The sequence below is a fragment of the Arachis hypogaea genome, chromosome 17 (genome assembly GCF_003086295.3).
Source record: "Arachis hypogaea cultivar Tifrunner chromosome 17, arahy.Tifrunner.gnm2.J5K5, whole genome shotgun sequence".
Classification (NCBI taxonomy): domain Eukaryota; kingdom Viridiplantae; phylum Streptophyta; class Magnoliopsida; order Fabales; family Fabaceae; genus Arachis; species Arachis hypogaea.
The window spans coordinates 77396316-77424153 of NC_092052.1; the positions used below are offsets into that span (position 1 = coordinate 77396316).

Here is a 27838-nt window from a genome sequence, read left to right on the forward strand (position 1 = left end):
AGGCTCGATAATTAAGTAATTAATACTAGAAAAGGTTACGTAATGTTCTTTCTAGTAAAAATACCCTGACTTAAGCAAGGTATTTTGCTGGAAGGGATGTTACAATATGGTATTAGAGCAGTCCTTCCTGTAGAGCCTTAGGAGTGGACTGACTATGTTTCATTGCATACTCTGAGTGTCTGTCATGCTTTCTAACTTGTTCTGAAGACAAGAGTTTATGTTTTATATGCATGACTGTTTAGTGATTAACGCTATTAGTTTACCATTGCATACCTCATGGTATCAAGTTTGGCCAACTTAATACTAATGATTTATGTATATGGAACATTAATGGGTTATCATAGACGAAATAGAAGTGATAGGTTAACGCGAATTACGAGGTTTTGGGGACGTTAGAAACTAAATTCTAGAGATTAGTTCCGTTTCAACGTATGCTCTTTATTCGTGCTTAGCATTATCTCTTTCTCTACTAATTGTATTGGAATTTCTAGTATCTTATCTCTTTCTTACTAACCTTGTATTATCATTCGTGCACGTCCTTGCTTGACTCTGTATCTGGTTGTTGTTTGGATCTTTTGAAACATTTATCCTTACCTTACAAACTCTATGCTCCTTGCTCTGAACTCTGATTTATTTCGGTGTAACATACCATTTCTTCTAATTTTCTTCTTGAGTACTTGTTTCAGATTCTCTTCGAAAAAAATTTCAATTTACATCTTTTCTTACTTGATTGTATCCACAACCCTTGCTCAAATTTTGATGGGATTGTTTTTAATTCAGCCTAGACTTTCTTACACAAACTCTAAAACTTCTTTATGTAGTTTGATCTTGTTTATCTGTGATATACCACTTACTTTTATTGATTTATAGAAAATTTTGTTTCAGAATTTATTCTTTAAATAAAAGCTGATTTTCTGCCAACTTTACTATAATTCTATGGCTATCCTTACCTAATTATGTACTTAAGTATCCTCCAAAATTTTTAAAGAAAATATTTTGCCCTTAACATCAAACAAGCTTTAATTTACAAACCATGCATATGATTTGTTTTGATTTGAAAATTAAATAGATATAACATATTATTTATACTAAGTTTAGTACTTTGAAAAATGTTAGATTTATATATATTCTTTTGAAAAAGATAAACTAATTCTCTCTATTTCAAAATTGAAGTTGTTCAAAATTGTTGTACTATCTTTCCTAATGATGTTCATATTGAAACTATTCGATTTAAAATTGCTTCCTAAACTTCGAACTAACTCCCTTTATGCTCCATTTCATTGCTTATATATATATATATATATCCTTGTTTGTTGATGATTTCACGTATTCCTTCAAATCCTTGCAAAATACCATCTTGTACAATTGCGAACTTGAGTATTCTTTCAATTTCTCGCATAAACCTTTCGTGCCGCTTGGCTTTCTCTTCTCATGTTTCGTATTCCTTATATGCGTTAGTTCTTAGGGATGCAATTTGTACGTGCGAAAATTGAATGTGGTCAGTATACAAAGTTATAAGGAGTTGTGGAATTTTGAGGTGACAAGAGGAAGTGGTCATACTTTGTTAAGTGTTCTGAACGAATATTGTGCCTATTTGATTTTGAATTTTGAAATTTGGTTTGCGTGAAATTATTTTTATCAACTTTTGCAACACCTAGTATATTTTCTTCTATGTTTGTGATATGAATTTCTTGATCTCTTTAAAATATTCAAAAAGGGATGTGAATATAAATCTTTTCTCCATCTTATATCAATTTTCGAGGGCGAAAATTTTTGTAAGTTGGATAGAATGTAACATCCCGCAATTTTTTAAAATCTAAATATAAATAAATTGTGATTTTATCTTGTTAAGTTTAAATTTTGTAATTTTAGAAATTATTTTGTTAGGAATAATTAAATAGATTCGGAGATAGTTTTATTTTGAATCAATTAATATTTTTAAGTAACCTTATTATAACAGAATATTTTGTATAATTTTAGTAATTGAAAAATAAGAAAGAATTGTATAATTTAATTTAAGTAACTTTTATTCTGAAAGGTTACGATTTATTTTATTGATTTGATATCTTATTTTATAAATTAATCAATTGAGAGTAATTAAATTAGTTTTATTAATATTCGGAGTCAAGTTAATTAATATTTTTGTGTAAATTTTTATAATTGGTTATTTTATCTAATTTCAAATTAGAATTCAGTACTGGAAGTGTTATATAATTAAATTTAAGAAATTTCTATTATGAATAAATTATGATTTATTTTATTAGTTTGAACTCTTAGAGATTAATTTACTAGAAAATGATTAAATTGATTTTTATAAATACTTTGGGTTTAAGTTAATTAAGGTTTATGTACAATCTTTACCATAATTAGAGTTATTTTATATAAATTGGAATTAATGTTTTGGTAAAAGGAAAGTAATGAAAAAAATTATGTCGTATAACCTAAATAATTGATATTTTCGGATTTAAACCGTATTTTATAAAATGTGATTAGTATGCTTATTTTATAATTTAAATTAAAAATAATTATTTGAGCTCGTTAATAGATTGATAGATAAAATCTTATGCGTTTTGAAAGTAATCTTTATAGTATTATATTTGAATCTTAAATTGTTATTCTATCTCAAATATTTTATAAAATTTATGTTACTTGTATATATTTTTTCTAGTCTTATGTTTCTTATTTTAATACGTACCATTATTATCTAATACGTATAATCCCTAACCAATCACAAACGCATACGCACACTACCACTAACCCTTTTCCCAAGTGATCCACGTTCTTTCATTCCTTACCATTCATTTACACTCAACAATTCACCACACATTTTCAATAGTATAACGCATAGAGGGAGAAAAGGGGGAGACGAGAGACTGAGAAACAGGGGAAGAGGGAGTAAGAGAGCACGAGATGCAGATGGAAGAGGGGAAGGAAGGAGCAGTGCCGGTGGGTGTCACTGCCACCGTCGCTGCTGTTGCTATCGAGTAGAAGAGGGAGGGAGGCTGTCGCACTTCTAGCCGCCGCTGCTGAAGCTCCCCTCACCACTGTCAACGTCGGTTAGGGCAGAGGAAAAGAGGAAGAATAACGGAGAAGAGAGACTGACGGGGAGGGTAATACCGTTGCTGTTGATTTGGAGCTGCTACAAAAACGGCGGTTCCTGCTTCTAATCCCTGTCCTTTTGATTTTTGGAGCTGCAGTGGATGGAGCTTGTCATCGGAGAAAGCAAGCTGCCGCCACCAACTCTCAATTAAGCTAGGATCCTTCTCCTTGTTCTAATTCCAATTTCCCCATTTTTGAAACCGTAACACTCCCACCCTTACTCTGATTATACTTTGTTTCTCTTCCATGTGCTTGTTTTAATCATGGTTGCCTATATTTTTGTTGCTCAGCCCCTTTTTGGCTCCTATTTACTGCTACAATTAGGTCGAGTATTGAAGCTGGTGCTGCCATGGGACGGTTGAAGCCATTACTGATTCTGATTTTGTTATCTGGGTACTGGTCTTATCTTCTCCTTAGGGTTGATCCATTTACACGTTTTGTTTTGTCACTGCTGTGGTTGCCATGTTCTAGTTTTAATTCTATTTTAGTTCTTGCTTTGTCTTGAATCCCTAGAGCTGAAATTGCTTGTGATTCTTATCCAATTTGAATCCTCTATTTTATTGCAACCATGGTCAGTGCTGCGAAGGCTAATATTGTTGCTGTTCCGGTTGCGTGAGAGTTACCGCTACTGCCCTGAAACTAAAAGAGAAGAGAGTTGTTACGTTAAAGTATGCGATTGCGACATCGAGGTAGGGGGTTTAAAATGATTTTAATTTAGGAATGCCAACAAGGTTTACTGAATAACTGCAAATAGTATTAATAGCTGTGAGTAATTAATTGATTATATGAATGTTGGATTGTGATTGCGATTGTGCTTGGTGCTGTGATTGAATTGATTGTAATTATGTATGGTAGATGAGTGAATTATTGATTGTTGGTTGTTGAAATGGTTGTTTGGTATATTGCTATGGCTGTGAAAGTGACTTGAGATTAGTAGAGGATTGTGGTTTTGACTGATTATGTATAAATGGTTGAAACTAAGATAATCATTTGATATATTTGATACTGGATTGAGAATTGTTGAAGAATTAGGGCCTAAAAGACTAAACTATTATTAAGAATCTGGTTTTCAAAATAGAATGGTTACTTTGAGGATGGCCTAGTAATTTGCTAGCGATCGAAATGGTATGAGATTAAAATCTGAGTAAACTTTAACAAGTGTAGTTGTTAGGATTTAAATTTGAAGATTTCGTATTAACTGAAAATTTAGTTATGATTTTTCAAAGTTAAGTCATAAAATCTGATTTTCTGCATTACCTTTAAGTGAAAACAGTAACTTTGAAAGACTGTAACTAATTCTGTGATGATCAGAATTGCGTTGAACCAAGTCCTGGTTAAATTTGGGAATAATTGGGACTGAATTGGAGAGTTTGATATCTTTTCGTTAAATATAAGATTTATGGTGAATTTTTGAGTAATGGTTGTGGGATCTGATTTTTACTGCAGAATTTTTGGAACAGCAGTAACTTGTTGGCTCTGTTGTGAATGTTCCGAATTGAATTTTGAAGCGAAACCAAATTTAAATGAAACTTTAGTCCTATTATTTTAATGTCGTAAAATTTCAGAATGGTTGAACTTGTGGTTTAAAAGATACGAATTTTTGAAAGATGATGCATTATGCAGAAAAAGCCAGATTCTGTTTTCTTAAATTAGTAACTTTGAGAGTTTATAAGTTTTGATCCTGGATAGATATTGAGATGCAACCAATTGGAGGTGAAAATTAAGTATGTTTAGCATATGTGATTTAAATTTCAGGGTTTTCCATGTTTTAATAAGGGAGTTATGGGACTTGGAAGAGGTTGTGTTCAATGATTTGTAAAACAGAATTCTGCAGAGAATTACCTAACTTCGAAGCTACGTTACTTCTTCATTAAAAATGGTATGACCCTGGAACTAATTTAGAAAGAAATTTGGATAACTTATGTTTAACCACATTAATTTTGAAGGTGGTTGGATTTAATTTGGATTTTATACGAAATTTCGAATGTTGTAAGTTGCTGCTGTCTTCTGATTTTAAGGCACTACAGAGTAGTCACGGTTTTGCTTATATTTCCAAAGCTAGAGTCAGCGAAAATTTGTGATTTTTAGTTTAATAAAAAGCTTAATCCGAAACGGTCGCATGGATATAAGGTTTTCATAATTCCGAATTCGTTTGATATTTTAAAAATAAAATTGAAATTAGATTGCCGATGTTGTTTTGGTGATTACTTGGATATGGAATTTAAGAAAATAGATTTTCTATACTATTATCAAATGTTTTTGAGAATATATTGTTGTGGCAATTGCTGATAAGAGGTTGGTGAAATGTTGAGAAAGAAGGACCCGAAAGGGTGGCTAAGTCCTATTTTTAGAGGAAATTATGTCCAAATTTTTATAAAAGTATAAGGATTTAATTAAAATAAATTTAAGGCTTGATGATAACTTCACTAATTCTTTTAAGAAAAGATTATTTGGTTTATGAGGTTGTTGGCAAGGGCGTGGGTCTAGTCCCGCTTGCGTATTTGCAATTATGAAAGAAAAAGGAAAGAGTAAAGTACTTATTGTATGATTATCTGTTGCTTGAGGCAACCCAAGAGATATTTGTTTATTTGTTTGTTGCTTGAAGCAACCCAAGAGATGTTTGTTTGTTGCTTGAGGCAACCCAAGAGATATTGTTTGCTTATTTGTTGCTTAATGCAACCCAAGAGATAATATTTATTTATCTGTTGCTTAAAGCAACCCAAGAGCTTCTGTAGGGAAACTAGGATACGTACAGCAATTTTCCGTTCCCAAGATTATATTTCCTGAGAGTAGAAAGCAGAGGCTGTCTCAATAGAGTTGCTAATAATTATATGCGCATTTATTTGAACGGAAAATCGTATTCAGAAAATCGTGAACTCGTGACTGGATAAATGTCAGGAATGCAGGTGCTAACCGACACATGAGCTCATGGCCTGCACTAGGACTAGACATTCATCATATGCATCTATGTGACATTGTTTGGGTGTGTATATTGTAATTGGTTTGCCTAAGTGAATAATTCTGTTTAATTGCTAATTGCTATACTTGATGTAATTGCTTTTGGTTGTGTTTGAACCTCATTACCTGTGTTTGTAACTGATTGTTTGGATTGTGGTGATTGGATGTTGATTGAGTTGTTTGGGCCTGAAGCCGTGACTGGTACGTTTGAGGTCTAGTTCTGTATAAAGTACCTGACTGGTTCAGCATAGACTTAATGAACCTATACTTGGAGTAGGATGATCATTTATACCGCATAGGTAACTTCTTTTATGTTATGGTCTAGTAAAATATGAAAAAATCAAACTGGTTCAGCATAGACTTAATGAACCTATGCTTGGAACAGGTTGGTCATTCATACAGTCTATGAAAACTTTTAAGAGCTTTATAAAGAAAATATTGGTCTAGGATTTTGAATAATTAACTAATGCTTTTAAAGAAGGTTAATTTTCCTTTAGATGTCACTGAATGAAATTAACTATTTGCGTTTTATTCTTTACTTTCACGGCATTCTCGACCTCTACTGAGAACATGTGGTTTGGTTCTCACCCCCAAATTTTCCACCCTTTCAGTGACACAGGTTTGAAGATGCAATATGAAGCTGCAAGCGATTAGTAGGCCTTCTTTACGGTTTTAATTGCTTTCATAGAGTCCCCTCGCTGTCGTCCCTTGAGATTTTATTTTACATAGAGGGGTAGGTTTAGTATATTGTATTTGAGTTTTATTTGGTTTCTTTTGTATTAAGAGTTATTATTAATAATATTTATGTGATTATTATTTGTTGGAAATCTTTGAAACATGACTTTACTGAATAAAAACAAAAATTTTCTGGCATTTCCTTAAAACTAAAACGCGAACTCGATACAAAGGCTCGATAATTAAGTAATTAATACTAGAAAAGGTTACGTAATGTTCTTTCTAGTAGAAATACCCTGACTTAAGCAAGATATTTTGCTGGAAGGGATGTTACAATATGGTATCAGAGCATGGATGTTCTTGCTGTGAAACAAGCTTGCAAGTTTACAAAGGAGCATGCTTTGAAAAATGGGCCCTTGTGAGTATATTTGTTTGCTATATTTGATATTTATATCTTAATAATAATTATAGCAATTCAAAGTTCTAAGTGGATCATCAACAAATGCTTAGTTGACATAACAAATTAAAACTCTCTAGAATCTCTGAAAGAACTTATAAGTGGTATCGCCTTAACCATGAAAACATTGCTCCACTTACATTCATTTATTTCCTACCCTTTCTTTTGTTTTTTTGTTTTTTTTTGGCTCATAAATATATGATAAAGTTCAATGAATAACCATTCCCCTCATTCCTTTAAGTGTAGTTTGAAGCAGAGATAGACTGCCTCAATCGGATATACATTCGGCGGCGGCATGTTCGAGATGAATGAAGTGAAGGGTGACAGTCCGTACGGTGCCCGAACTTATGCTGGTGATGATGGATCAAGACAACCAACTAAACTTGAGTTGGAGCAAGCATTTCACCAAGGCAAGAATGAAGCTCAAGAAAGAATGAAGCTATCCATTGTAAGACCCGGTTAATTAACGGCTAATTAACCCATAAATGAGAATTTATTCTAGAAAGCCAAAAATGTAATTTTTATGGCTAAATATGATAGAGGAGATTGAGACAAGAATTTCGATACCAATTTTATAGAAATCAGACCAAGATTGGACAGAACGGGCCAAATCGGTCCAACCGGACCCAAAGTGGGCCCTTGGCCCAACTAAACTAAACCAAAACCCTAGTTTTCAGCACTCTCTCTCCTCACAACACACTCAAACACGCTGAAATTGGTATGGAGGGGGGAAGAACACTCTCTCAAGTTCTCTCCCTTGGTTGATCTTCAAACCACCATAACTTTTGATCTAGAGCTCCGATTGCCGCTCCGTTTGCGGCCACGCGTTCACCGCGGAGAGCTCTACAAAACCCATACAATTAAACTTGAGGTAAGCCACGTTTTACTGTTCGAAATTCCAGCCCTTGATTTCGAGTTTCATGAGCAAAAATGTTGAGATTTTGGGTTCTTTGATGTTATAGGACCCAACTCTCTTGAAGGAGAAGGTTAATCTTGTCTCCTTGGACCTTGGGTGTGGTAAGATTCTCAACCCTAGTGTAATTTGTTGTTCTATGATGTTTGGGTATTGAGATGTTGTGTATGGGTATGATGATTGTGGCTTAGGTTGTGTATATGTGAATATTGGAGCTTGATTGGTGATTTTGGAAAGCTTGGGAGAGGGTTTTGTGTGATAAAATCTGTTCTTGGAGGTGTTGAGACCTTGAGAGCTTGTGGCCAAGTGGTTTAGAAGTGCTCCGGTTGAGCTTGGGTAATCGGCTAAGGTATGGTTTCGGTTTCCCGTATCTAATATGTAATGTGGTAGGAAATACTTAGGCTAGAGGCCCTAAGATAGGCATTGAATTGTTGATGTTGTTGAATGGTTGAGATATATGATGTGATCATATATGTGATTATGAATATTGATGCCTTGATTGTGTGATATATGAGAAATGCATGTTGTGATATATGCTTGATGGATGATTGAGGTTGAATTGATGGGTCGTACCATGTTGATGGTGAGTATGATGATGATTATGTATAATGATGGTTGATTGGAAATGGAATTATTGGAAATTAGAATGATGAAGGATGTATGACATGATATTGTGTTTGTCCTTTAGCCATTTGATTGAGAAGTGTTAAAAGGGTTGGAAATTTTGGTAAAGTGTCAATGTGTGAGTTGAGGATGGATTGTTGTTGATTTTGGTACATTTTGAATGATTTCAAAGAAAAAGGTTGAAATTGGCATGTTTTGATTGATTTTGAAAAGACTTGAAAGTGGCTTGTTTTTGAAAATGGCACTTTATGGTTTTGTATGAAAACATGGTTTTTGGGCATACTTTGACGGGACATAACTTGGACTACGGATCTCTGATTTGTGCCAAATTTGTTTAGAAATGAAATTGGATCCGGGATGTCCATGCCGTTCGAAGAACGGGTGAAAAATGATTTAAAATGAGAGAGTTATGACCGTCGGAAGATTGGGGTTTGAATCTGTGAATTCTACAGCTTTTAACTTAGAAGATTTTTAGCAGAATAACCCTCCGCGCGTAGGCGCACTTGGCGCGTGCGCGCCATTCTTCCAGGAAGCACCATCCACGCGTGCGCGTGGCGTGCGCGGGCGCGTCGATGCGCTGCGCCATATGCCCAGCTATTTTCCAGAGAGTTGTGCCAGAATTGTGCCAGTTTTGTGCCTGGGCGCAAGAGCACCCACGCGTACGCGTGGCTGACGCTTGCGCGCCGTTTGGTTTCAACCGCGCATTCGCGCGTATGACACTTGCACGTCGATGAGTTTTAAGGCCATCCACGCGTGCGCGTGGAGTGCGCGTACGCATGGCCCTGTTTTCATCCCAAAGTTGATTTTTGAGTTTTAAAAGCCAAATTTCATACTTCTAAGCCTCCGATCTCACCACTTATGTCTTAAATCATTATGATATGCCTAGCATGAGGAAAAGGGCTAGTGAATGTGGTAACTTGCGAGTGAAGCAAGGGAAAAATGAATGATCCATGAGGATCAAAGATGATTATGTGAGATGCGGAGAATGGCGGTGGAAGTGCTTGTTATGCCATGGGCCGAAGGGCCATAATTGTTAATGAATTGGCTAGTTATGGATTTAACCGTGAGCCGGATGGCTAGATTATTGCCGTGTTACGGTGGAGCCATGATTATGGCTAAGTATAAATGCATATATGCTGTTGAATGAATTGTGAATGTTTGCACTTCCACTACCGGAGATGAGGGTTTCCCTAGGAGGAAGCAGTGACTAGCCACCACGTGCTCCAGGTTGAGACTCGAAGCTCTTTTGACCCTATGTCGTAAGTGTGGCCGGGCACTGTGAAAGGCCCGGATGAGCTCGCCCCCATAAATATTCACCAGTGAGGGTGATGGATATGGATCATGATTATGATCAAGTTTATGATGAGTATAACTCGAGTTGGGGATGCACGACAGAGGGACAGTCCAATGGTTAGCTACCAGGACTTGTCGGGTTGGCTCTATAACCGACAGATGATATCATCAGCCACTAGGGACAGGCATGCATCATAAGCATACTACATGAATTGTTTGAGATTGCCTATTGACTGCATATTACTTGCTAATTGCCTAAATGCCTTATCTTTTCCTATTTGTAAATCTCTTGTCTGATATAACTGTGTTTGCTATATTATACTCCTGCTGGTGGTTGGGAGGTTTGAAGGAATTGGAAAGGGAAGTATTAGTTAGACTGAAGGATCTTTAGTCAGTTGCCACTTACGGTTTAGCTTGTTTATAAGCTTTGATATTACCTGGAGGAAGTTCTAGGATTGCCTTCGGCTTTCCTCTATTATTATGTATTATATATGTGGAAGCTGTTACCGTACTGGGGACCTCTGGTTCTCACCCATGCGGATTTTGTGGTTTTCAGATGCAGGACGCGAGGCTTCTCGTTGAGGCATGCTGGAGACTTCTGGATTAGCGAAGATCCTTTGTTCTCGGGACTCTGTTTTGGTTTATATATCTTGTTTAGATACTTTTATCTCCATTAAATAATACAAACTGTGATGACTCCTTCTAGAGGGGATTTTGGAGAATAGGTTTTCTGTATTTGTGTCCCTTTGGGTTTTCTTTGGGGTTTCCTTATTTTATTATATGTATATATTATTATGCTCGGACCGGTTATCTTCGCAGCCGGATTTTGAGTCTTGATATTCCCGTTTTTGACACTCCTTATATATATAATCTCGCGTTACCTTATCCTTTGCTCGTTGCGTTATCGATCGGAGTGTTGCGCTTTCGAGTTACGGTTTTTTTGTTTACCCCTTTTTCTACAAAGGCTCCTAGTTATAATCAATTATTCATACTACCATACGTACTAAATTTTTGTTTTAGAGGTCGTAATACCTTGCCATCTCTGAATTATGACTTAAGCATAAGACTCTGTATGGTAGGGTGTTACATTATGGTATCAGAGCAGTTCGTTCCTGTAGAGCCTGAGGAATGGACTGACTATGCTTCTGTGCATTCTCTGTATGTGTGTTATGTGCTGTTAGTATATCTACTTGATATGGTTGGCATAAACGTTCATGAGCATGCATTTGGGACTTTGAAGCACTAAACTTCCGATATTGAGACTGATCAACTTAATATCGATTGTTTGGTGTGTATAGGAACCAGATGGCGCCTTGTGGATGCGGTAGAGGCCGTGGGAGAGGACATACAAATGCTCGTGCACCGGAGACTAACCCTAATGACCCGATGAATTTTATGACTGCGTTGGAGAACATGGTTGCTGCTATGCAAGCCACTGCTGAGGCTCTTGGTCAACAGATGAACAACTATGGTAATGACGGAGGTAGAGTTCAGGGCCCGATGACACTGGCGAACTTTTTGAAGGTTAATCCCCCGAAGTTCAAAGGAACTACTAGCCCGACTGAAGCTGATACATGGTTTCAGGCTATGGAACGAGCACTGCAAGCGCAGGTGGTACCTGAAGGGCAGCGTGTGGAGTTCGCTACCTATTTGCTCACTGGTGAAGCGTCGCATTGGTGGCAAGGAATCCGACGCCTCCTGCAGCAGGGTGATGATTATATCACCTGGGACGTCTTCCAAGAGGAGTTCTATAAGAAGTACTTTCCGACTTCTGCTAGGACAGCCAAGGAGCTTGAATTGTTGCAGCTGAAGCAGGGTACTATGTCCGTATCTGAGTATGCTGACAAGTTTGAGGAGCTGTTCAGATTCTCTCGTATGTGTCAAGGGACTCCGGTGGAATATGAGGAGTGGAAGTGTGTTAAGTACGAAGGAGGACTTCGGAGCGATATTTTCGATTCGGTAGGGCCAATGGAGATTAGGACTTTCTCCGAATTGGTGAACAAGTGTAGGGTTGCTGAAGAATGTGTGAAGAGGGCAGCCGCTGAGAAAGGAAGTCACAAAGGATCATTTCCACAGAACCGAGGGAAGAGCTTTGCACCTAGAGGTCCATCTTTCAAGAGGGGAGGTTCTTTTAGGAGGCCCAACAACAACTACTCCCAAGGGAAAAGGTTTGGGAAGCAGCCTCAGAATGATCAAGCTTGTACTAGGTGTGAAAGTCACCATCCGGGAGTACCATGCAAGGCCGGATGGGGTTTGTGCTACAATTGTGGAAAAGCGGGGCATAAAGCCACAAGTTCTCCGGAGAAGCAAAAGCAAGGTGCTGGGAAAGCACAACAGACTGGTCGGGTGTTCACCACCTCAGCTGTGGGTGCAGAGGGATCCGAGACACTCATTCGAGGTAACTGTGAAATGGCTGGTCAAACTTTAAATGCTTTATTTGATTCGGGAGCATCGCATTCATTTATTGCATTTGAGAAAGCCCATGAGTTAGGATTGAAGATCGTAACCTTAGGTTATGACTTAAAAGTGTATAATGCTACCCATGAGGCCATGGTAACTAGGCTAGGATGCCCGAAAGTTTCGTTTAGGTTCAAGCAGCGTGATTTTGTCCATAATTTAATCTGCTTACCGATGATCAGTCTTGATCTTATCTTGGGATTGGACTGGTTATCTGGGAACCATGTCCTGCTTGATTGTTCTACAAAGTCGGTGTACTTTATGCCGGAGGATACAGAAGGGCCGGTCGTGGTGAATAATTATTACTTGAATTCGATGATGGTGAACTGTTCTGGAATCGAATGTCAGGGTATCCTGTTGTTAACCGCTGGTGTTTCGGGTGATGATCAAAAGTTGGATCAGATTCCGGTAGTGTGTGAGTTTCCGGAAGTGTTTCCCGATGATATTGAGGAATTTCCACCTAACCGAGAGGTCGAGTTTGCTATTGAGTTGGTGCCTGGGGCGGGACCAATCTCAAGTGCTCCTTATAGGATGTCACCGTTAGAGATGGCCGAGCTAAAGTCTCAGTTAGAGGAATTGTTGGGTAAGAACTTTATCCGACCAAGTGTTTCCCCGTGGGGTGCTCCAGTGTTACTGGTAAAGAAGAAAGATGGAAGTATGCGGCTCTGTGTGGATTACAGGCAGCTGAACAAGGTCACCATAAAGAATAAGTACGCATTGCCGAGGATTGATGATCTCATGGATCAGTTACAAGGAGCTGGGGTTTTCTCTAAGATCGATTTGCGATCCGGTTATCACCAGATAAGGGTGAGGGGTGAGGATATCCCTAAGACCGCTTTCAGGACTCGTTATGGTCATTACGAGTATACTGTAATGTCCTTTGGGTTGACGAACGCTCCTGCAGTATTTATGGATTACATGAATAGAGTGTTCCATCCGTTTCTGGATAAATTTGTTGTTGTCTTCATTGACGACATACTAATTTACTCCAAAACTGAAGAAGAGCATGCGGAACACTTGCGGACCGTGTTGCAGATTTTAAAGGAGAAGAAACTCTATGCAAAACTGTCTAAGTGTGAGTTTTGGAAGAGTGAGGTAAAGTTTTTGGGTCACGTGGTGAGTAAGAAGGGAATAGCCGTAGATCCAACTAAGGTGGAAGCTGTGATGGATTAGAGGCAACCAACCACAGTAACTGAGATAAGGAGTTTTCTGGGTTTAGCTGGCTATTACCGAAGGTTTATCAAAGGCTTTTCGCAATTAGCCTTGCCGTTGACAAAGTTAACCCGCAAAGACACTCCGTTTGTTTGGACTCCTGAGTGCGAGGAGAGCTTTCAGACATTGAAGAAAAAGTTGACCACTGCACCTGTGTTAGTGTTACCTGAGCCGAACGAGCCTTTTGAGGTGTACTGTGATGCATCGTTAAAGGGTCTAGGGTGCGTGCTGATGCAGCATCATAATGTGGTGGCGTATGCCTCACGACAGTTAAGACCTCATAAAGTTAGTTACCCTACGCACGATCTGGAACTCGCTGCGGTCGTGTTTGCCTTGAAGGTGTGGAGGCATTATCTCTATGGGGTTAAGTTCCAAGTCTTCTCCGATCACAAGAGCTTGAAATACCTCTTTGATCAGAAAGAGCTTAATATGAGGCAAAGGAGGTGGATGGAATTGTTGAAAGACTATGACTTTGAGTTAAATTACCATCCTGGAAAGGCGAATATAGTGGCGGATGCGTTAAGTCGAAAGTCGTTATATGCGTCTTGGATGATGCTTCAAGAGGAGAAGTTGCTCAAGGGATTCGAGAGTCTAAAAATTGGTGTTCGAAAAGTATCCGGAACCTTGTGTTTGAGCCGATTAGAAATCTCGAGTGACTTTAAGTCCGAACTCCTAAAGGCTCATGAAAATGATGAAGCGTTATGGAAGGTGTTACCGGCTATCGAGCAAGGAAAACAGTCGAGAGTGTCGGAAGAAAAAGACGGGTTATGGAGATTCAAGGGTAGGATCATTGTGCCGGATGTTGGCACTTTGAGGCAAGATATCTTAAAGGAGGCACACAAAAGCGGATTCTCCATTCACCCGGGAAGTACTAAGATGTACCATGATTTAAAGGCGATGTTTTGGTGGCCGGGTATGAAGAATGATGTGGCGGAATATGTTTCAAAGTGCTTAACTTGTCAAAAGGTAAAGATTGAACATCAAAGACCTTCCGGGATGTTGCAACCCTTAGAGGTTCCGCAATGGAAGTGGGAAAGTATTGCAATGGACTTTGTGTCGGGATTGCCAAGGACTAGGACTGGTTTTGATGCTATCTGGGTGATCGTGGACCGACTGACGAAGTCAGCTCACTTTTTACCCATTTGGATGATTTACACCCTTGAGGAGCTAGCTCGGTTATACATAAAAGAGATTGTGAGACTTCATGGTGTACCTGCTACTATACTCTCTGATAGAGATCCTCGTTTTACTTCGAGGTTCTGGGGTGCATTTCAGAAAGCTTTTGGAACCCGATTAAGCTTGAGTACAGCTTACCATCCTCAAACAGATGGTCAATCCGAGAGGACGATCCAAACACTAGAGGATATGTTGAGAGCTTGTGTTTTGGACCAACCGGCGAGTTGGGATCGGTATATGCCGTTAGTGGAGTTTGCATACAATAATAGTTACCATGCGAGCATCGGAATGGCTCCGTATGAGGCGTTGTATGGGAGGAAATGTCAATCTCCGCTATGTTGGTATGAAGCTGGAGAGAAAGGCTTGTTAGGGCCGGAGATGATAGCTAAGACCACTGAACAAGTGAAGAAAATCCGAGATAGGATGCTTACGGCACAGAGTCGCCAAAAGAGTTACGCCGATCAGAGGCGGAAGCCCTTGGAATTTGAGGAAGGAGATCATGTTTTCCTTAAGGTTACTCCGACCACAGGAATAGGTAGAGCGATTAAAGCAAAGAAGTTGAATCCTCGATACATTGGTCCATTTCAGATCCTGGAGAGGATTGGACCGGTGGCATATCGGATGGCTCTACCACCTCATCTTTCGAACCTGCACGACGTGTTTCACGTGTCGCAGCTTCGGAAGTACACCCCTGATGCTAGCCATGTGTTAGAACCCGAATCGGTTCAGTTAAGGGAAGATTTGACGCTTCCAGTGGCTCCAGTCAGAATTGATGATACTAGTATCAAACGGTTGCGTGGAAAGGAGGTTTCATTAGTCAAAGTGGCTTGGAGTCGAGGCGGTGTTGAGGAACACACTTGGGAACTTGAGTCGGAGATGCGAACGGATTATCCGCACTTATTCTCAGGTAATTGCATTTGAATTTTGTGGGCAAAATTCCCAATTAGGTGGGTAGAATGTAAGACCCGGTTAATTAACGGCTAATTTACCCATAAATGAGAATTTATTCTAGAAAGCCAAAAATGTTATTTTTATGGCTAAATGTGATAGAGGAGATTGAGACGAGAATTTCGGTACCAATTTTATAGAAATCGGACCAAGATTGGACAGAACGGGCCAAACCGGTCCAACCGGACCCAAAGTGGGCCCTTGGCCCAACTAAACTAAACCAAAACCCTAGTTTTCAGCACTCTCTCTCCTCACAACACACTCAAACACGCTGAAATTGGTATGGAGGGGGGAAGAACACTCTCTCAAGTTCTCTCCCTTGGTTGATCTTCAAACCACCATAACTTTTGATCTAGAGCTCCGATTGCCGCTCCGTTTGCGGCCACGCGTTCACCGCGGAGAGCTCTACAAAACCCATACAATTAATCTTGAGGTAAGCCACGTTTTACTGTTCGAAATTCTAGCCCTTGATTTCGAGTTTCATGAGCAAAAATGTTGAGATTTTGGGTTCTTTGATGTTATAGGACCCAACTCTCTTGAAGGAGAAGGTTAATCTTGTCTCCTTGGACCTTGGGTGTGGTAAGATTCTCAACTCTAGTGTAATTTGTTGTTCTATGATGTTTGGGTATTGAGATGTTGTGTATGGGTATGATGATTGTGGCTTAGGTTGTGTATATGTGAATATTGGAGCTTGATTGGTGATTTTGGAAAGCTTGGGAGAGGGTTTTGTGTGATAAAATCTGTTCTTGGAGGTGTTGAGACCTTGAGAGCTTGTGGCCAAGTGGTTTAGAAGTGCTCCGGTTGAGCTTGGGTAATCGGCTAAGGTATGGTTTCGGTTTCCCGTATCTAATATGTAATGTGGTAGGAAATACTTAGGCTAGAGGCCCTAAGATAGGCATTGAATTGTTGATGTTGTTGAATGGTTGAGATATATGATGTGATCATATATGTGATTATGAATATTGATGCCTTGATTGTGTGATATATGAGAAATGCATGTTGTGATATATGCTTGATGGATGATTGAGGTTGAATTGATGGGTGGTACCATGTTGATGGTGAGTATGATGATGATTTATGTATAATGATGGTTGATTGGAAATGGAATTATTGGAAATTGGAATGATGAAGGATGTATGACATGATATTGTGTTTGTCCTTTAGCCATTTGATTGAGAAGTGTTAAAAGGGTTGGAAATTTTGGTAAAGTGTCAATGTGTGAGTTGAGGATGGCTTGTTGTTGATTTTGGTACATTTTGAATGATTTCAAAGAAAAGGGTTGAAATTGGCATGTTTTGATTGATTTTGAAAAGACTTGAAAGTGGCTTGTTTTTGAAAATGGCACTTTATGGTTTTGTATGAAAACATGGTTTTTGGGCATACTTTGACGGGACATAACTTGGACTACGGATCTCTGATTTGTGCCAAATTTGTTTAGAAATGAAATTGGATCTGGGATGTCCATGCCGTTCGAAGAACGGGTGAAAAATGATTTAAAATGAGAGAGTTATGACCGTCGGAAGATTGGGGGTTGAATCTGTGAAATCTACAGCTTTTAACTTAGAAGATTTTTAGCAAAATAACCCTCCGCGCGTAGGCGCACTTGGCGCGTGCGCGCCATTCTTCTAGAAAGCACCATCCACGCGTGCGCGTGGCGTGCGCGGGCGCGTCGATGCGCTGCGCCATATGCCCAGCTATTTTCCAGAGAGTTGTGCCAGTTTTGTGCCTGGGCGCAAGAGCACCCACGCGTACGCGTGGCTGACGCTTGCGCGCCGTTTGGATATTTTTCAACCGCGCATTCGCGCGTATGACACTTGCGCGTCGATGATTTTTAAGGCCATCCACGCGTGCGCGTGGAGTGCGCGTACGCATGGCCCTGTTTTCATCCCAAAGTTGATTTTTGAGTTTTAAAAGCCAAATTTCATACTTTTAAGCCTCCGATCTCACCACTTATGTCTTAAATCATTATGATATGCCTAGCATGAGGAAAAGGGCTAGTGAATGTGGTAACTTGCGAGTGGAGCAAGGGAAAAATGAATGATCCATGAGGATCAAAGATGATTATGTGAGATGCGGAGAATGGCGGTGGAAGTGCTTGTTATGCCATGGGCCGAAGGGCCATAATTGTTAATGAATTGGCTGGTTATGGATTTAACCGTGAGCCGGATGGCTAGATTATTGCCGTGTTACGGCGGAGCCATGATTATGGCTAAGTATAAATGCATATATGCTGTTGAATGAATTGTGAATGTTTGCACTTCCACTACCGGAGATGAGGGTTTTCCTTGAAGGAAGCAGTGACTAGCCACCACGTGCTCCAGGTTGAGACTCAAAGCTCTTTTGACCCTATGTCATAAGTGTGGCCAGGCACTGTGAAAGGCCCGGATGAGCTCGCCCCCATAAATATTCACCAGTGAGGGTGATGGATATGGATCATGATTATGATCAAGTTTATGATGAGCATAACTCGAGTTGGGGATGCACGACAGAGGGACAGTCCAATGGTTAGCTACCAGGACTTGTCGGGTTGGCTCTATAACCGACAGATGATATCATCAGCCACTAGGGACAGGCATGCATCATAAGCATACTACATGAATTGTTTGAGATTGCCTATTGACTGCATATTACTTGCTAATTGCCTAAATGCCTTATCTGTTCCTATTTGTAAATCTCTTGTCTGATATAACTGTGTTTGCTATATTATACTCCTGCTGGTGGTTGGGAGGTCTGAAGGAATTGGAAAGGGAAGTATTAGTTAGACTGAAGGATCTTTAGTCAGTTGCCACTTACGGTTTAGCTTGTTTATAAGCTTTGATATTACCTGGAGGAAGTTCTAGGATTGCCTTCGGCTTTCCTCTATTATTATGTATTATATATGTGGAAGCTGTTACCGTACTAGGGACCTCTGGTTCTCACCCATGCGGATTTTGTGGTTTTCAGATACAGGACGCGAGGCTTCTCGTTGAGGCATGCTGGAGACTTCTGGATTAGCGAAGATCCTTTGTTCTCGGGACTCTGTTTTGGTTTATATATCTTGTTTAGATACTTTTATCTCCATTAAATAATACAAACTGTGATGACTCCTTCTAGAGGGGATTTTGGAGAATAGGTTTTCTGTATTTGTGTCCCTTTGGGTTTTCTTTGGGGTTTCCTTATTTTATTATATGTATATATTATTATGCTCGGACCGGTTATCTTCGCAGCCGGATTTTGAGTCTTGATATTCCCGTTTTTGACACTCCTTATATATATAATCTCGCGTTAACTTATCCTTTGCTCGTTGCGTTATCGATCGGAGTGTTGCGCTTTCGAGTTACGGTTTTTTTGTTTACCCCTTTTTCTACAAAGGCTCCTAGTTATAATCAATTATTCATACTACTATACGTACTAAATTTTTGTTTTAGAGGTCGTAATACCTTGCCATCTCTGAATTATGACTTAAGCATAAGACTCTGTATGGTAGGGTGTTACATCCATAAATTAGGATATTGAATTCTGATGAGTCTACTAGTAGTTACTTGTCATCTAATGTATTCAGTTTGTATTATTGCATGGAAATAATTGCTTCTTATTATAAAGAAAGCGCTTTGTACTCACTGGTGTGTGTTTCTATTTTTCTTATCAATAAAAATTTGTTTTATTAAATTTATATATATTTTGAATGAAAACAAGTTTATTTTGCAATGGAAAAATCTAAAAAAAATTCTATTTTACCTTACTGACGGATTTACAGACGGATTTTTTGTCTGTAATAAGGTTCAAATTACAGACAGAAAATCTGTCGAAAAATCCGTCTGTAATTACAGACGAAAAATCCGCCGAAAAATCCGTCTGTAACTATAGACAGAAAATCTGTCGGAAAATCCGTCTGTAACTACGGACAGATAATCTGTCAGAAAATCCGTCTGTAATTACAGACGAAAAATCTGTCAGAAAATCCATCTGTAATTACCGACGAAAAATCCGTCGGAAAGTTTGTCGTCTCAGGGAAATGGATGGAGAATTTACAGAGGGAAAATCCGTCGGTAACTGGTAAAAATCCGTCTGTAATTTCTGACGGAAAAAAATCCGTCGGTAAATAATTTCCGACGAGGCTTTTACAGAGGGACAAAATTCGTCGGTAATCAAAAATCCGTCTGTAATAAAGACTAAATCTGTCTGTAAATCTGTCTGTATTAATCCATTTTCTAGTTGTGGGTGCTGTTGTGGTATGGATTAAGACAATATTTAAGGTTGGTTCATGCGAATTTAAATATATCTATTAATTTGTTATTAATGTTATGCGTACAACTTAAGTGCTTTCCTGAGGCACTCACTTTAGGACCTTCTTTAAGAATTGTTAAAATTTAATTTTCTTTGCTATTTTATGTCCAATGCCTTCAAAGTATTTTGGAGACTTGGAAAATGTTGTCTCTTAGTTAATTAGGAAGCTAAACTCGTAGTTAGTGAGACTAGCAGTAAGGACTTCAAACTAGAAATTTAGCTGTCTATTTGAAATATATAGATTTTCGATGGATGTGTCCAAGGATTGAATGGATACACCATGTCATGAAAAAGAATATCAACTCAGTGTAGAAAAGTTTTTACACTTTGCTTTTTCATCACTAGGAATTCCTTAAGGGAAAGAAATTCAGTGCCCATGTGCAAAGTGTTGTAATAGACTTTGGTTAAGGAGAGATGTCATGTATGACCATCTAATATACAATGGATTCATAAAAGGTTATAGGCGGTGGTTTAATCATGGGGAATCACTTGTTGCTATGGATGTTGACAGTAACACAGATGAGGAATATAACTGCAATGATAACATTGATGAGTTGTTACGTGATAGATTCAGAGATAATACACAAGTTGATGGACATAACATGGGGCCTAACGAAGGTGCAAAAGAATTTTATAAATTGGTAGACGAGGCAAGCCAAGAACTATACCCTGGATGTAAAGGATTCCCAAGATTATCCTTTACCATCCGTCTTTACTTGTTAAAATGCTTGCATGGTTGGAGTAATGCATCGTTCACTTCTCTCTTAGAATTATTGAAAGAAGGAATGCCACATTTGAATATTCCTACTTCTTTTGATAAAACGAAGAATATGGTGAAGAATTTGGGTATTGACTACCAAAAGATCGATGCATGTCGCAATGACTTCATGTTGTATCGGAACGGGTATGAGAATGACTCATCTTGCCATGTCTGTGGAACATCCCGTTATATTGAGCATCATGTAGAAGAGGACGATACTACCTCATCTAAAGAGCCTCGTAAAGTTGCTGCAAAAACTCTAAGGCATTTCCCCCTGATTCCCAGACTTCAAAGGCTTTTTATGTGCACAAGGACGGTTGAAGCTATGTCTTGGCATCATAATGAACGTGTTAAAGATGGGTCGTTAAGGCATCCTGCCGATGGTGAATCTTGGAAATCATTTGACAGTCGACATGAAGATTTTGCAAAGGAGCCTCGTAATGTGAGACTTTGCTTAGCAAACGACAGGTTCAATCCGTTTCGAACTTTAAGTAGTACACATAGTACATGGCCTATTGTTCTAATGGTGTATAATCTACCCCCTTGGATGAGCATGAAGTCTGATTATTTTATGCTCTCTTTACTCATTCATAGCCCACAATCACCGGGAAATGATATTGATGTCTTTCTTCAACCACTAATTGAAGAATTAAAAAAATTGTGGGAGTTAGGTGTCGAAACATATGATTCCAAAGAGAACAAAACATTCAACATGAGAGCATGTCTTTTATGGACAATTAATGACTTCCCTACGTATGCTATATTATCTGGGTGGAGTACAAAAGGAAAATTGGCTTGTCCGTGTTGTAATGATGAGACTTCTTCTATATATCTGAAACATAGCCACAAGACAGTTTATATGGATCATCGAAGGTTTTTACCCATGAACCATCCATGGAGACATAATATAAGATCTTTCAATGGAAAAACTGAACTTAGGTCTCCACCGCAGTTGTTAGATGGAACAACTGTATTTGATATATTGCATGGGGTAGATAATTCTTTTGGGAAGAAGCAAAGGAGATCAAAGAATGGCATTTCAAATTGAAAAAAGCGGTCAATCTTTTTTTATTTACCGTATTGAAAGTTCAACATGTTTAGTCACAACCTTGATGTCATGCACATAGAGAAGAATATAGTTGATAGCATAACTGGAACTCTTTTGGATATTTCTGGAAAGACAAAAGATCATGCAGCTGCGCGTTTTGACCTTAAAGACATGAGTATCAGGAAAAACCTTCAACCAAAAGATACGAATGATGGTAAAAGAACTAAGTTAGCAAAGGCATTCTTCTCAATGACTGCAGTAGAGAAAACAATCTTTTGTAGTGTGTTAAAAGGGGAAAAATTACCAGACGGCAGCGCTTCCAATATCGCTCGATGTGTGCAGCAAATAGAAAAGAAGATTTCTAGTTACATTACCCATGATGCTCATTTTATGTTACATTACTTGTTGCAAGTACCGATCAAAAGCATACTTCCTGACCATGTTGCCATCGCTTTAGTTCGATTATGTTCATTTTTTCGCCAGATATGTCAAAAGGTAGTTAGCCTAGATGATGTAGTTAACTTAGAAGCAGAGATTGCTAAGACATTATGCCAATTAGAGAGGATTTTCCTTCAAGCTTTTTTGACATAATGGTGCACTTGCCTATCCATTTGGAAAATGAAGTGATGTTAGGTGGTCCAGTTCAATATCGTTGGATGTACCCTGTTGAACGATATATGTGCACACTAAAATCGTATGTTCGTAATAGAAGTCGTCCAGAAGGATCCATTGCCAAAGGATATTTGGGGAATGAGTGTATTAATTTTTGCTCAAGATATTTGCATGAAGATGTCTAGACAAGATTCAACAGAGTCCCTTGAAACAATGATGAGTCTGTTTCAGATGAGCTGCGAACTCCTAGTTTGTTTCCAAGTAAAGGATGTCCTTTGGGTGGAAAAATGGGAGATTTGTTCATGTTAGATGAAAAATAAGAAATACAAGGTCATGCATACATCCTAAACAATTGTGATAAGATCGAAGTCTACATGAGGTATTTTGTTTGATTCATTGTCATTTCGTAGACCTCAATCATAACATTTTACCCTACTAACAAATAAGAATATGAATATTTGATCTTCAGAGAGCATGAGGAGGCAGTAAATGATAACAATCCACGAAGAACAAAGTGGGAGAAAGCCAAAGACCATAGTCAACAGTTCTCAGAATGGTTTAAAACTTATGCCATGAAAAAGGATGTGCCTGGTTGGGCAAAAGGGTTGGCTAGGGGTCCAAATGGAGTTGCAAAAAGATTTTCAGGTTATGTTATCAATGGGTATAGGTTCCATACAAGGCACCGTGATGCAAGACGTAAAACCCAAAATAGTGGTGTCACATTGGAGGCATTGACTCCTAGTTTTGCTACTGTGAAAGATAAGAACCCAATTGAAACAAAAGTAACCTACTATGGTAGAATAGTTGATATGTTTGAATTAGATTATTATGGCCAATTTAAGGTAGTCCTATTTAAGTGTGAGTGGTATATAGTTGCAAAAGACAACTTTGGTCTCTCATATGTGTATTTCAGTAAAAAATGCTACTAAGAAGAACCATTTGTGCTAGCATCCCAAGTAAACCAATGCTTTTATGTGCAAGACCCATATGTGAGTGACAAACACTATGTTATGAAAACAATTCCAAGAGATTTATTTAAGATAAGTGATGACCTTGAGTCTGATTCCCTCATAATATATGCAAGGGATCCATGTGAACCTGAAGTGATTCCCAGTCTCCCAAATGATAATGGCGAAGTTGATCTAGTGAGGAATGATTTACGAGAAACCATTATAGATATAGCTTCAAATATGTTTGCCAAACAACGTGGCGAGGAAGATGAGGAAAGCGAATACGAGTACATGGAGGACTCTGATTCTGAAACATCTTGACATGTTTTCATGTAATGCTATTTTGGTAGAATTCTAAACATCTCATTTTTTTTAGTTATTTTTCTTATTTAATTACTCGCTTATGTTGATTATGTTCATTTAATTATTCATAAAATAATATTTTTTCATTGCAACTCTTTTGTGTATGCAGAATGGAGAAAGGAGAGATCACTAAAAGAAAATGGATAAGTACCTTAGCACAAAAAATGAAAGAAAAAAGTCCAAAAAAAAAGAATTCCTTTGAGGTTACATAAGTGAGGTCAAGTGCTGAATTGCTACAACAATACAATATTAAAAGAGAAAAGATTATGGCTGAAGATAAGAAGGCTAGCTTCCAAGCTCAAGACCCAAAAGATCAAACAAGAAACCAACCATCACAACCGTGGAAGATGCCATTGAAGAGCAAGCTAGGACTCCAAAGAAGAAAAAGAAGGTCCAACCAATGTCACTTTTTCAAGAATGTGAACATAATGGGAACGGGACAATGTTTCATGCTGAAAAGACCTCCAAAACTGGGAAACAAAGGACTGTTGAAGTTGATATAATGGAACAAAATGATTTAAGTTCTTATGATGAGGGAGAAGATACAAGTGAGCTAAGTGCAAGTTCAACGAAAAAAAGAATGAGTCTTGACATGTATTTTAAGGTACATGGGATAAATTTGAAAGATGAAGAAGATGAGGAAGATGAGGAAGATGAGCTTGATGATGCTGCAAATGATGAAGGTAATGGAGGACAATCTAGAAATGAAGGTGCTTTTCTTGTTTTACCTTATTGTCAAAATATAGCTTGTATTACTTCTAAGTTGATTTGAGTTAAAATTCTATTATTTTAATCGGACTTAGGCACAATAAAGAAGAAAACTCGTGGAAAGACTATGTGCAAAAAGCTTCATGCCACTGATTTTAATGATCGACGGGAGGTGGAATTTTTTGGAGGGCAGCCTGTAGGTCCAATCAAGGAGGTCGTATCTAATCTCAACCAACTTTTGGGCACAACAGTCAGAAATACTTGTTTTGTGACTTTGCTATATACTAGTTGGCATGGTGTGCCTAAAAATCTCAAAGAGGACATGTGGCAGTATGCCAATGTATGTAAATATAGCATTATAGATAATTTTTTAAAATTTATTTGTTACTTTATTTATGCTAACCTTTGACATTCTAATTTGTTATCTTGTTTAGCAAAAATTCATTCTTCCAATAACTTCAAAGCGGTGGGTAATAAAGGGATTTTGTCGTTCATGGAAAAAATACAAAGGCAAAATAAAAAAAGGAACATTTCTTGAAGTACAACACAAAGAAAGAAAAGGTAAAGAACCAACCATTAGAGATCCCTGAGGTTCAATTTCGCAAACTAATTCGGTATTGGAGTCTTTCGACTGTCAAGGTAATATTGTCCTTTAGTTCTTTATATGATTAAACTTGGTGTTTTGAAAAAAGGTAATGTGATTTTGAAAAAATAAGAAAACATGTTTATTAAGAATAATAACATCTCTTTTTCATATTTATATTTATATTTAGGCTGTGTCTACTAAGAATGCTGAAAATAGTTCAAAGCAAACATGTCCTCACCGGATGGGATCCACAAATTTTGGAATAGTGCGCAAGCAGCTGATAATATAACTTATTTTTTTTTGTGATTTCTCATTTATATTCATATTGTAGTTTTCTAGTTAGTATGCTTCATGTAAATTTTTCTATATGTACTCTAAAGAGAACAGTGAAGAACCATCAAGAGTTGAAGTTTTCATAGCAACTTGCACAAGTAAAAAAGGAAAAGAAATTGATGCTAAAACACAAAGCACAATTGTGAGTTGTTTGTATTTGTATTTGGATTTGTACAATATAAATTCTATAGTGATTTCTATTAATATTGAGTTAATGCAGCTTTGTATTTTATTGCTCCTCACTTTTGATAGGCTGAACTTCAAACCCGCATAGAGGCAGGGAAAAATGATGAGGATGCATTTGTAGGAGTGCTAAGAAAGGACCAACCAGGTCGAGTTCGTTGTTATGGGGCTTCGAGTACAAGAAGCTCTCTTAAAAAGGATAAGGAGATTTGACAAGTCAAAGTTGAATACAATGAGAAGGTCTCATCATTAGAGAAGAAGATGGACGATGTATGTAGTTTATTAATGGTATTGGTGCACCAAGTCAACCCTGGAATGAGTGAGGAAGAGGTAGCAGCCTTAGTGCAAGCTGCCCAAAATTCTCCTTTGGATACCTCAAGTAGCAGACCAAGAAATACTCCTCGCTCCTCCGAATCAACTCATATTCCATCCAAAGATGTAAGTAACTATCTTTGGATATTCGATATATTTCCATTCAAAGTTGTTGACTTATTGTTGTTGTTGATTTTGGATATTTGATAGTGAGATAAAAGATTATAAATGGTGCTAATGGTGTTGAATTGGAATCTGAATTCAAAGTTGTTGACTTTTTAATAGTGTTTTGTTTTGTATCTAGTGTGGCATTGAATCTCAATTTTGGAAAACATGAGAAATCTTTGAAGATTTATACTTTTTCTTAATCAAATTGGAAAAAGGAAAAGAAAAGAAACCGTAATTGAATTTTAATGGTTTTGTTTGTTTTGATTTTTGCAGACTCCAGAAAGAATTAATGGCTCTCATGGTATATCTCATTTTGCTTGATTTATTTATTGGGGATTGATCTTTTCTTTCTTTCTTTCTTTCTTTCTTTCTTTCTTTCTTTTCCTACCTTAAATATTAATCAGAAGAAGGAATCGGTTATAGAATTGATCCATATGCAATTTGTATTGATTCTCTAGTTGCTAGTATAAACTTATGGTGCATGTGACTACAGGTGCAGTATAGGGCTACAAGAATGGTTAATTTGGTTGTGAAATATATTAGGAGTTAGGGTGATACAAGCCATTGTTGAGTAAAACATGTGACAGTTGCAGTAAAACAAAAAAAAGGGGGGGGGTTTATTGTTAGCTTCCTATATCAGTACCCTTTCCCTTTTTGAAAACTTTAAGAACAAAAAAAGTATAGTGGCTTTCAGGTATTTACATATTCATGATTTTTGGTGTTCATTCTATTTATCCACATCCTGTTTTCATTCAATAAGTGTTGATCCATCCAATGAAAAAAATAATCAGGTTTTAGTGCTATATTCTGACTTGTTAAAATTCTGTGTATTATTTTTCCTTTTATAAATCAACCTACTAAGGTTGGAAGTAATGTAAAATATGCTGTGTGGATAATCTCTCTATTCAAAATTGTATGGATAATCTCTTGTTCGTGGCACACTTAATGCTTCATTTTGTGCTTTTGGTTTAATAGGAAATAAATTTATTCATTTTATTTAAAACTGTTCACTTTATGTTATATTGTATAGAGATTGTGCAAGAAAATTGAAATATTTGTTTGCAAATATGATTAGTTTTAGCCTTTCCTGGTTACAATTATTGTATGACTATAAGGCAATTTGTTGATAAAACAATTATTGCTACTAACATTGCTAATGTGTAATATATGTCTTTTCATTTTTTGGTTTGATATAAGATGCACTAACACACAACAATATTTAAAATTATGCAGGGCAGTAGTGAAAATAATTTCGGTCACAATGATGATCAGTAATCATGAAGTTTTATATTTTGTAATGAAGTGTAAAGGAAGTACATAATGTAACCCATGTTGGAATTGTAATTCATGTATTAGGAAATTGCTAGTGGATGAGACTTTGATTTTTGGTATTTTGTTAGAGTTTATCATGTGATCAAACACTTTTTTTCTGTGACAAGTTTATGAAGTAAGGATTAGTTGATTTAAAATTAGTAGTCATCTTTTATATTTTAAAATTATCTATGATTTTGTAAGGTTTATTAAAAAAAGAGTGCAAATAGGTATGAACTAACTTATAGCCACGCTTTAAAAGAGTGGCCATATTGTACAGCAACAATCAACAGCCACGCTTTATAAGCCTGGCTGTAAGTTAGTTAAGTACCTATTGGCACGCTTTAAAAGCATAGCCTGATCTCCACTATTGGCACGCTTTTAAAGTGTAGCCATATCTCCACTTGTTGCCATGCTTTGAAAGTG

At 37.7% G+C, this 27838-nt stretch overlaps 1 protein-coding gene across 26 annotated transcripts; it reads left to right on the plus strand.

The window, feature by feature from the left end:
• The first annotated feature begins 2744 nt into the window (after window positions 1–2744).
• LOC112767020 (uncharacterized) lies at window positions 2745–27570 on the plus strand. 26 transcript variants are annotated; one of them, XM_072222936.1, is made up of 10 exons: window positions 2748–3301; window positions 3390–3492; window positions 3676–3788; window positions 7058–7150; window positions 7436–7637; window positions 23921–24521; window positions 24615–24859; window positions 24954–25580; window positions 25691–26059; window positions 26375–27570. In XM_072222936.1, the coding sequence occupies exons 6-8, from the start codon at window positions 24212–24214 to the stop codon at window positions 25107–25109; spliced, it is 711 nt and encodes a 236-aa protein (XP_072079037.1). In that variant the 5' UTR covers window positions 2748–3301; window positions 3390–3492; window positions 3676–3788; window positions 7058–7150; window positions 7436–7637; window positions 23921–24211; the 3' UTR covers window positions 25110–25580; window positions 25691–26059; window positions 26375–27570. The 26 variants fall into 26 exon arrangements, 14 of the variants coding, with proteins under 14 accessions (XP_072079040.1, XP_072079047.1, XP_072079041.1 ...); XM_072222939.1 differs by lacking the exon at window positions 7058–7150 and having other exon boundaries at window positions 2745–3301; window positions 3424–3492; XM_072222946.1 differs by lacking the exons at window positions 7058–7150; window positions 7436–7637 and having other exon boundaries at window positions 2745–3301; window positions 3424–3492; window positions 25659–26059; window positions 26375–26402; window positions 27335–27570.
• Window positions 27571–27838: the final 268 nt, after the last annotated feature.